At 35.0% G+C, this 12,117-nt stretch overlaps 1 protein-coding gene and 1 pseudogene across 1 annotated transcript in view; one reads left to right on the forward strand and one right to left on the reverse strand.

Moving 5' to 3' along the window:
• LOC138331154 (ELAV-like protein 2 pseudogene) lies at positions 1-9,837 on the forward strand (annotated as a pseudogene).
• The window catches only part of LOC138331153 (nonsense-mediated mRNA decay factor SMG9-like), a 25,456-nt gene continuing 16,722 nt past the window's right edge, over positions 3,384-12,117 (reverse strand). Inside the window, exons 10-13 of the mRNA XM_069278624.1 lie at positions 6,931-7,038; positions 5,934-6,050; positions 5,285-5,417; positions 3,384-3,780 (exon numbers count right to left, since the gene is read on the reverse strand). Of these exons, the coding sequence (XP_069134725.1) occupies positions 3,702-3,780; positions 5,285-5,417; positions 5,934-6,050; positions 6,931-7,038 (437 nt within the window). The 3' untranslated portion in view covers positions 3,384-3,701. The remainder of the gene's footprint in view (positions 3,781-5,284; positions 5,418-5,933; positions 6,051-6,930; positions 7,039-12,117) is intronic.

Below are 12,117 nucleotides of genomic sequence, written 5' to 3' on the forward strand. Positions count from 1 at the left end.
AATAGAAAAGGATGGAGTGTTTCTCTCTGCCGAACATGTTGTCTTCAATAACCATGGTGTATATGTTTGTATATTATGACAATTTGCACAGTGGCGGTTTTTGAACGTTAGGTTAGTGATAGTATCAACAACAGGCAACATGTCACGGATGTCAGTTTCTGAAGACATCTCACATCCTTTCCTGGTATCTAAGTCACCATTCCATGCCACAGGACAGGATGATATCATGAAAGCACCCCGAGTCAGGATATCAATTTCCTTAAATGAAGTAACAACGCATGTTGTCATTTGAAGGTATTGTCTCTGAGTGCAAGATATTTCATGCCTTCCCTCTGTAATAACTGTAGCGTCATAGCAACAGTTATCATAATAAACACACATACTATCACAACTACAAAATACGTTATTTGGTGCATACTCACATGAGTGGTATTCTTTACGGCATAACTCAACTTTAGCTAAATCCTCCATGACTTCACACACACAAACTGTCATCAAAGTCAGCAAAATCCGGAAATATGCAAACCATTTCATTTTTGTGTTTGGTTTTTCATCTATTCTTTTTTCTTCAATCTAAATGATTGGATCATGATAATAGGTTTTGTCCTACGAATTGTTTCTCTTATCCTCTAGTTCAATACAGAAAACAAAGGTCTGCATGTTTATGTAGGTTGGAAGCAAATAAAGGCAAAGTTTTTATCTCTTACTTATCTATATACTTCTCTCGATATTTTATATCGACGTATCGTATGTCATTCAGGTGGACACAACACGCACTACTCATAAAAATGGACAGTAGACATAGAACAGTAGAAGATCAAAGGAAAATAACTTGATAATCCGATTTCAGTGTCTGTCACTCCAGTTAGAGGCCACCGGTATATTAGGCTAGTTTTGATATTAGGCGCCCATGCAGAGATTGTGATTGCGCATGTGACGTCACTTTTAGCAGACGGGAGATGGCGTGAACAAATGCCTGACATTTTTCTCAAAAAAGTATCATGTTGCGCTCGTAAACACATGACGTCACAATCAATACCTACCCACAAGGGCACATAAGTCTGTAATATGCAAATACAGAATAGTACTAGATTATATGTAGAGTATCATTTTTACCTTTTTATAATCTATACATCTCAAACGTTCAAAAATGGTCTTATGGCACTCTGCTGGTTCCAGTAATGACACTCTGGTGGGTCCATAATTATATAAACTGTAACTAATTCTCAGATCCCTGTGGAAAAGAGTGTAAAACACATCGTTGACACATCATAATTGATCTACAGTTTCAGTGAAAATATAATCTGAACACTCATATAATAATGTAGTCAACAATCATTTATTCATTTTCAAATTCGTCGACCTAGTATGTCGTCACAAACCACCTACATTCACAACTTCTGTTCTCCATTCAGTGTTCTCGTTTGAGCGAACATTAAAGTTGTCGTATTTTTTTATACTCACGAATCATAAAAGACCTTTTAGTATATCATTCGCCAACCAAAGGTTAGTAACCAATGTTTTGAGAATTATAATACATGTATTTATAATTTATAGATTTTAATTTTATATATACAAATAAAACCTGAAAATGATTTTTGGCAGTTCTACAGTGCGGTGAAATGAATTCACACGATCAGACCATGAAGCCAAATTATGGTCTACGATTTCATTTCACATATTTAGTGTTATTATTATTTGTAAATTTTTCTTTCTAGTGAAATCTGCAGGTACATGTATGTTTGCATCTAAATATAAATAAGACATCAAAAAAAACAAGAATTTTACCGTGTTTAACTTCTGTCATATACATGTATATTTGTCCATTTAAATAATTTTCACAGCTTTAATCATTTTCACCCAATTACGCCACATATAACTTTTATAACTTTATCATATAATAATTAATTTTCTCTTTGTTACTGGCTTTCTGATTGGCCTTTTCATTTTTTTCATTCCACGATGAAACAAAAATCCGAGAATGGCGTGGAAATCCCGACGTTATCGTGACGTCACAATAGAAACATTGCGTATTGTTTTGGAAAAAATAATCCCCTGGAAAAAATAAATGGAATCGTACGTGTAAACGTATTTCATTTTATAACTAGCCTGGAAAATTAATTATAAGCATTGAAGTCACTATTTTTTAATTTCATCGGGTTATGAAATAAATTTCGTTTGCAAACTTTTGTGAGAATACGCGGATTCACACAGTTTGCAAACAAAATTTCTTTCATACCCCGATGAAATTAAAAAATAGTGACTTCAATGCTTAAGTCTTCTCACAAATTTATGACGTAGGCAAAATCCAATGGTGTTACGATAAATACCCTTACACAATGGCCGAAATAAAATGAAGAATGACTTTCATGCATCCACCTCTATAAGCAGACTTAAAATAACAATGTTGACAGATAACGCGTTTAGCTTAAAGATGCTCTACTGCTGACAAATCGTATTTTTTCTCTATCAAAAACAGTAGTAGAAGACGAATTAGTATTTTTCTTCAGTAATAAAAGTCACTTACTTTACATCATTACCAAGAAAAGTTTGAGTTTATAATTTTACTTCAGGATAAAACTATTAAAAATAATTAATTGCTTCTAATAAAGACATATATATAAACACAATTAAACACCAATTACTGTTCAAATGATAAGTATTGTTTATGTTCTGTCAAAAGATGATACACCTCTGACGGATTTTTTTTTTTAACAAAACAGGAGCAGACGTATCAGTATTTTTCGTCACTAACATAAATTACTTAGTTTACACCATAACCACCATAAGAAGTTTGAAAATGATTAATAATGTCCCTAAAAAGCCCATCGCACAATATGCTCTATATTGAATATATTACTGATTACGCATCCACTAAAAGCAATAAATTATTTTATATTATACAAGAGTACAGAGTAAACACCAATTACTGTTCAAATGATCAGTATTTTATGTTCTGTCATCAGTGGAGCGTCTTTAAATAATACACAACTTGAGGGCTCAACCCTATCCTGAATAGGCAAGTTTTCACAAGCGGTCGTTCAAACCTGTCCTGAATGGTCAAGTTTTCATGAGTGACCAAGCTTATCATAAATGGTCAATCCTAATGTGAGTGGTCAAGTTTAGTTTTAGTGATCAACCTTATCATTAGTCAAACTTATCATGAATGGTCAAGTTTATCATGAGTGGTCAGTCTGATCATATAATGCCAAACCTATCATCAAAGGTTACCTTATTATGTGCGGTCAACTTTAATCATCATGAATGGTCAAGCTTTCATATGTGGTCAAACTTATCATGAGTAGTCAAACTTTCACGAGTTATCAAGCTTATCATGAGTGGTCAAAAGTTCACGAGTTATCAAGCTTATCATGAGTGAGTTATCAAGCTTATCGTGAGTGCTTAAGCTTTCATGAGTTGTCAAGCTTATCCTGAGTGGTCAAGCTTTCACGACTTTTCAAGCTTATCGTGATTGGTCAAACTTTAACGATTGATCAATTCAAGCTTTCACAAGTGGTCAATTCAAGCTTTCACGACTGGTCAATTCAAGCTTTCACGACTGGTCAATTCAAGCTTTCACGAGTGGTCAATTCAAGCTTTCACAAGTGGTCAAGCTTACAATGGGTGGTCAAGCTTTCAGACGGGTGATTGACCCTGTATCCTCTCCTGGAGATCTCTGGACGCAGCTGGAAAATATTTGTTCAGTGCAGAAGGCGATTGTACTCTGCCATCAACTGTGATTTCTTAACAGCATCCCATGTCCTTGCAGCGTAATGAAACCTGGTGATGACAAGGAGACAAGTGTCAACAGACGCAAGTTAAGACTGCAACACTCGGCAAGATTAACTTCTTTTCTGGCTAAACATATTTAATTTTTCCTGATAATCTGAACGCCAATAGTACAGATGCTGATAGTCCAGATGGAAATGTTAAGGGACAGGATAACTGTAACACGACATATGGAATAAGAACACATTTTGAATTCAGCAATCAGGAAAATTCGAAAGGCGTGTAGATGGCTTGGAATGAGGGTTTCCGGATTATAGAGGGTTCACTTTGCATATACTAGGACTCACAAGTGCATGTATTGCACAGTAAATGTTTATAGCAAATTGAAGTGTATTTAACATTATGTGGAATGTATGTTGGTTTGATTTTTTAGGTTTTAAACTTTTTCACATAGAGATAGTTCCAAAAGACCCTTAAATAATGAACAAGAAGATTTATATGGAAACTAAGCATATAACTATGTTGTGATATTTGGTCGAGATAACTCCACAAACAAAATTCATTCTGACAGCTCTTGCAAACTATTTCATCTACCTTTCGAAAAATTTGAAAGTAATGATTTTATTATTTGATCGGTCAATCCAACAGGTCACCAGAATGTGACTTGTAATAAGCAATTATTTAATTGGTCAATTCAAAACATCATCAGGATGTGACCTGTAATTTGCATTTATTTGATTGGTCAATTCAAAACATGACCAGAAAGTGACCTGTAATAAGCAGTTATTTGATTGGTCAATTCAAAACATCACCAGAAAGTGACCTGTAATAAGCAGTTATTTGATTGGTCAATTCAAAACATCACCAGAAAGTGACCTGTAAAAAGCAGTTATTTAATTGGTCAATTCAAAACATCACCTGAAAGTGACCTGTAATTTGCATTTATTTGATTGGTCAATTCAAAACATCACCAGAAAGTGACCTGTAATAAGCAGTTATTTGATTGGTCAATTCAAAACATCACCAGAAAGTGACCTGTAATAAGCAGTTATTTGATTGGTCAATTCAAAACATCACCTGAAAGTGACCTGTAATTTGCATTTTTTTGATTGGTCAATTCAAAACATCACCTGAAAGTGACCTGTAATTTGCATTTTTTTGATTGGTCAATTCAAAACATCATCAGAAAGTAACCTGTAATAAGCAGTTATTTGATTGGTCAATTCAAAACATCACCTGAAAGTGACCTGTAATAAGCAGTTATTTGATTGGTCAATTCAAAACATCACCAGAAAGTGACCTGTAATAAGCAGTTATTTGATTGGTCAATTCAAAACATCACCAGAAAGTGACCTGTAATAAGCAGTTATTTGATTGGTCAATTCAAAACATCACCAGAAAGTGACCTGTAATAAGCAGTTATTTGATTGGTCAATTCAAAACATCACCAGAAAGTGACCTGTAATAATTAGATTGCCCAATCCAAAAGGTCAACAGAACTCCATCTTTAATGGGATGTTGCCCGATGAAACTGACTGATATTGAGGTTACGTACCAGTTCTTCTCCGACAGTGTTGTGTGGGTAAGCTGTTCCCGTGGGAGAGTGTATATCTGCTGACGAAGGCCATTGATCAGCGTAGTAAAGCTTGGGTACCCTCTGTACTCGGGCAGCAGAGTCAAAATAGCATCTGAGAAAGAAAGTTCAACAAATATCATAGTTTGTATGGGAAATAATGAGGATTTCAATGTTATCCAAATTTTTAACACTTTATTCTTGTTACTTTGAAACTCACTTTGATCCCAATTAACATCAGAACCAGCATAATAAATTAGAAGGTAAATGTCAACCATATGATCTAACGACCCTGAAACTTAAAGTGTAGAAGTTGACCTTTTGACCTTATAATTATACACTTTTGGTCTAATGAAGTATCAGAATAAGTATGATGTAAAGGGTAGAGATTGACTTTTTGACCTTAGAACCTTGATTACTTTAGTCTGATTTAGTGTATATTTTGACCTTATGACCTTGACATTTACATTGATATGATTTATTTTCAGAATCAATAAGAGGTAGAGAGTAGATGTTGACCTTTTAACTTTATGACCTCTCTTACTTTCTTCGGTCTAATCATTTAGTGTTAGAATCAGGAAAATGTAAGGGCCAGATGTTGACCGTTTGACCTTATCACCTTGACACTCACCTTGGTCCATTTTACCATCAGAGTCTTTATGAGGAAGAGGATAAAGGTTGATATCTGTTTTTACCGATCTCCGATTCAAACCTGGCAACATTTTCCCATCAGCCATTGTTACTGAACCTAAACAATAGAAAACGTTATATTTGGAGGGCACACTGAAAGGAACATCCTATTGAACTGTGATCTTCCTTTTTCAAAGGCCCACTATCAATCTAAAACAGCTTATTTTTAAAATGGGAATGTAAAATATGATCGATAATTTTGCAGTGTGGCAAAAGTTATTAGCTTACATTAATACTACATGTATAATGGGAGTTGTCCTATGCTTTCTGTCATCATCCTAATTAACGTGTGTTAGTTGACTTTCACTGCACTGCAAAATAAATATTCACTGTTAACATAGATTGTACAGGAAATCTTACATTTGTTTGGTGTGAATCATCTTTATATATTTCCATGTGCTATTATTGTTCTTAAGAAACTTAATTTGTTTGTTTCCGATAGGCAATGAGCCTTTAACTAGAGATTGAAATACACTATAGTTATCTGAATTTCTGCTTTAACTTATTTCTCAGCCATTTATGGTACATATGCATGCATGTAAAATTAAACCTTGGAATCAGAGACTGAACATTCAGGTAGCAGTGAACAGTAGATTTGTAAAATTCAGCAAAATAAAAATATCACCCATGGCTAGTCATTTTTACTGTATGTTGCTACCTGACGATATAAAATAAAGGTATGCTCTAGATCAATGAAACTCAAAATTAAATGTGTGTACATGTAAAAGGGAGTCTTAAGAGTTTAGGATATCTAGGAAGGTTCAACCACAGGCTTTTGGCTGTATAGATACAGGTTCACCTTTATATATGTGTAATATCGTGTCACAGTACTACACACATATATGGAAGTGTATATGTGTATCTATAGAGCCAAAACCCTGTGACTGTGGTTCAACCTTATTTTGATTCAGAAACTTATTACTAATGTTGTAATTTACCTCTGTATTTCAACTTGGACGTTTCGAAAACCTTTGTCAATGTTTGTTGCATGGAGTTAAAAGTTTCCACATTGAAATGATCCCATGCAGCTTTGTTCTGTATGAAAACTGAAAGAAATTGAATTTTCAAAAATTAATAAATCAATATTATTAATATATAAAACATTATATATATTAACAACAAATTTTCAATTTTAAAATTTAATGTTTTACCAACACAATCCAGAAGACATTTTCTACCTCTAACATCCTTGATACTCCAGGGGTTACTATCAGTATATCCACCCATGAAATATCTTTAACGTCAGTGATAGTAACCTTCGATGGAACCCTTAGTTTTAGATGAAATTAGCAGAAATAGAAAAGCATCAACCAAAATGACTAAAAGAATACTAGATTTTAGTTATAACTAAGTAAACAGTATTTAACAATAAACCAATGTTATATTTATGAAAACACGAAAAAATGTCCGATTTAAAAAAAAAGACAACGTTCACTTCAGGATATGTTTAATTTCGTTATCAGAAAGATATATATTTTTATACAGTAGCTAGACTACATGTTTCCCAGTCCACAAAAGTCATTTTAATTACTTATTTGAAAGCTATTTAAGGGCCACTACCTTTCCGAAACGGCTTTTAATTTTTAAAATAGGAATGTGAAACAAGATCAATAATTTTGTAGAGTCGCAGAAGTTATTAACTATACGTTTACTAGCACACTTATCTACACCTTCAGAACTGTTTAATTAGAATAAATAAAATGTTAATTTTCATAACGCGGGTCGTTTTATGTTTCCCGCCGTCGTCCGGTAGTTGACTATCACTGCGCCAGACGGCAAAACAGCGAAATGAATTTCCACTGTTATCGTACATTAGACAGGAAATCTTGCATATGTTTGGTGTTGTAACCTCATCTTAAGCCGTCGATATATATTTTCTTTTGTTATTAATGTTTTTAAGAAACCTAAAATTTTGCTCCGGAAATGTAGTGGCCCTTTAAAATGTAAGAATTAAAAAAAAAAGTTCTTTCTTCTTTTATATAAGAACAGTCCGTCAATACTGACACTTTGTGGTCGTCTGTTCGAGTCATGAAATCATGTGTTGTTGCAACTAATTTTTTACATTTCTGTATTATTTTATAGTGTGCTACCACAAAACGTGTAAATCTGAGTTATCGCCCCTGACTAATTATAATCTGACGTCATAGACTCCGGTCGCCATATTCCCTGTGCTGGTCCGTTCCCCGAGGTAAAAATACCACGTGTTTTGCCATTTTTCTCGCAAAAAGCGAATGCTGTCTGAAAGCTAGATCATACTACACATGCTAATATAATGATATTACTTCATTTAGACTGGTTTCGCAGAGTGCCAATATGTAGAAAGCTGTATATTTGGATTCCGGCTTTTTGAGAATAAATTTACACTGCGAAAAATTATGTGGACTGGTCGCATACATTAAGTGAAGTTCGCTTCATTCAGTTATCAGATACGAATATTGTATTTGAACTGAAAGGAATTTGGCGAATTTTCGTTAAATTAAGAACTGTGGAAAGCGCTGTCTTGGTAACACGGATAGATTGAGGGGAGGCCGGGAGGGGGTGGTTGTTTGGTCAACTCGTTTTTGTTGGAATGATAACAGTGTAACACTGCTTTTCCAAAATTGACAAACTATGAACTTCCAAATTTTTTCACTAGGTCTCCTTTACGAGGCGAATGTAACATATCCTTATAAATGCACATTAATTTTACCTGCATACTATTTTTAGTGTAAAATGGTAATGTTTTCTTTGTTGTAATTCATATGTTGTCTCTTTTCATTTTCCTCAGCCTGAACGAAAGGATTGGTTTTAATTTTTTTTTCTTGTTTTTTTTTTCTCCTCGCTGCTCATTATGATGTCCAGCTACGACCACAATGTCGGACAACAACAAGACCAATCTGATTGTCAACTACCTGCCCCAGACCCTGACTGATGCCGACTTCCATTCAATGTTTGCCTCCATCGGCAATATAAAAACGTGCAAGATCGTGCGTGACAAGGCTTCTAACTACAGCTATGGTTTCGGCTTTGTTGATTACCAGAATCCTGATGATGCACAGCGTGCCATTCAGTCCTTAAATGGCCTTCAACTCCAAAATAAATACATCAAGGTGGCATTAGCTCGACCCGGAGGCGACAGCATCAAGGGAGCAAACTTGTATATCCGGAACATTCCACGTGATTTCTCTGCTGGGGATCTAGAAAGTGTGTTCAAACCTTATGGTGAGATTATCCAGTGTCGTGTTCTCACTGATCAAGATACCGGCAACTCTAAAGGAGTTGGTTTCATACTCTTCAGCCAAAAGTCTTCTGCAGATACAGCACTAGCAGAAAAAAATGGAGTGCCCTTACGTGAAGGTGATTTACCGCTACTGATCAAATATGCAGAGGACAATGCACAGAAGGTACGCCCACCAATCCAACCCATGTATCCTATGGGTCCAAGAGGTTTCCCTGGTGGACCTATGCGTAATATGCAAAATCGCTCGCGTTATAACCCTATGACGGGAGGTGGCTATGGAAATCCTGGTAACGGAATGGATGCCAATGTGGAGGGATATGTTCTGTTTGCTTATAACATTGGCCCGGAAACTAATGAAAAGAATCTATGGACTCTGTTCTCGCGCTATGGGGTTGTACAAAAAGTGAACGTTATCTATGACCACCAGAAGGGTCTGACAAAGAACTATGGTTTTGTTACCATGGCCAATTACAATGCAGCACAGATGGCCGTCAACTGTTTAAATGGTTACAAGTATTACAAGGGGAAGCCACTCTCAGTGTCTTTCAAAAATTAAATCTACACTTTTTCTTGAACTTTCAAAATTGGTTTTTTTTTTTTTTTTTACATTTTAAATAAAAGATTTTCAATATTCCATCACATGTATCACATGTTCCATCTTCAATCCAGCAATTCACATGTATATCTCACATCAAAATGCATTTGGTCTTGCATCTTTGTGGATTTTTTCGCTCTTACATTTTTCTGTCTTTTTTAGTTGTCATTGTCCATCAGTATATATAGGTATCTGCATTGATCATTTCTTAGCATCTATTGTTATTCAAAACTTTCTTTATATGAAGCAAACATACTACCATTCAATGTAATATTTAAAAGTAGTATGTAGTTCATGCATCAATGCAAAATTGCCAAATCCTTGAAATGCAAGATTGCCAAATCAACTTTGAAAATTTCTGTGCTCTAAATGAAATCTTTTTGAAAAGATAATATTGATATTTTATAGTTACTGAGTTAACATAGGAAAAAAATGTTTTATGACTAATGGGGGATTGTTTGATACCTGTATTATTATTTATCTGTAAAATTGAGGTCAGACAGGCCTACGTCATATAGCTATATATAGTACAAAGTACATGTGATGTCATTTTTCTGGTATTTTTTCATTGTGTTGTTATGAACATTTGTCATAGGTGATCAATAGGTGATCAATAGTCAGTCATCATCTTGTTTTTTAAAACAAACAAAAGTTTGCCATGTTTGATAAGTGAAATTGCAAATTAAAAAGAATGTCACTATTGAACTTCAAAGCATTTCATTTTGATTTACTAATTCAGATTCTACATGCATTTGAAATCTCGAAGTTTCCTAATGGAATTATTAAAATAACATGTATAAGACCATTCTTTTTGTGAATTTTATAATATGATGCAAAGTGTTGTCATAAGTTTGTTGAAACAAATCCCGAACAAAACTGAAAGCGAAAGCATTTTATAAAATAATACTACATAAAATTTTGTAGTACTTAGTTAAAATGTACTGTAGTACTAGATTTTCGCCCCAATTACAACACTACTTCCTTTAAAGATGCATTTTTTCTACAAAATAAATTAATACGGAAATCAAAGTTTTTAATGTTCCATTCATGATTTTTTTTGTAATTATATAAGATTATTTAGAGCAATAAATCTTTTGGTCATTGTACACAAACATGAGTTGTATCTGTTAAGTTTTCAATCATCATCTTGATTTTTTAACACATCATATAACAAGAGGCCCAAAGGGCCTTAACGGTCATCTGACTACCTTGGCAATAGTAAAATTAATTTCATATGGTGTCACTTTGTCAGGACCATGTCAGGATCATTTTCCATTTCCTTCAACAAATTTTATTTCAAACAAGAGGCCCAAGGGCCTTAACATGTAGGAAATTAATTAGATATAGTGTCATAGTAGCCTTCTTCAATTTGGGATCAACCAGAGATGTAACAATACTTTGTCGATCCATGTCAGGATCATCTCAGGCAAGTTTCAGCCAAATCACATAGGCAGAACTTGAGAAGAAGTTCAAAATGTGTTTTCAAGATGGCGGCTGTGGCGGCCATCTTGGATTTCGGATCGACCCGAAAAATAACAACACTTTGTCGGGACCATGTCAGGATCATTTCATGCAAGTTTCAGCCAAATCGAACCAGTAAAACTTGAGAAGAAGTTCAAAATGTGTTTTCAATATGGCAGATGTGCCGGTCATCTTGGATTTCGGATTGACCCGAAAAATAACAACACTTTGTCGGGACCATGTCAGGATCATTTCATGCAAGTTTCAGCCAAATCGCACGAGTTGAACTTGAGAATAATTTCAAAATGTGTTTTCAAGATGGCGGCTGTGGCGGCCATCTTGGATTTCGGATCGACCCGAAAAATAACAACACTTTGTCGGGACCATGTCAGGATCATTTCATGCAAGTTTCAGCCAAATCGCACCGGTAGAACTTGAGAAGAAGTTCAAAATGTGTTTTCAAGATGGCGGCTGTGGCGGCCATCTTGGATTTCGGATCGACCCGAAAAATAACAACACTTTTGTCGGGACCATGTCAGGATCATTTCATGCAAGTTTCAGCCAAAATCGCACCAGTTAGAACTTGAGAGAAGTTCAAAATGTGTTTTCAAGATGGCGGCTGTGGCGGCCATCTTGGATTTCGGATCGACCCGAAAAATAACAACACTTTGTCGGGACCATGTCAGGATCATTTCATGCAAGTTTCAGCCAAATCGCACCGGTAGAACTTGAAAAGAAGTTCAAAATGTGTTTTCAAGATGGCGGCTGTGGCGGCCATCTTGGATTTCGGATCGACCCGAAAAATAACAACACTTTGTCGGGACCATGTCAGGATCATTTCATGCAAGT

This window comes from Argopecten irradians, chromosome 9 (assembly GCF_041381155.1).
Source record: "Argopecten irradians isolate NY chromosome 9, Ai_NY, whole genome shotgun sequence".
NCBI classification, from domain to species: domain Eukaryota; kingdom Metazoa; phylum Mollusca; class Bivalvia; order Pectinida; family Pectinidae; genus Argopecten; species Argopecten irradians.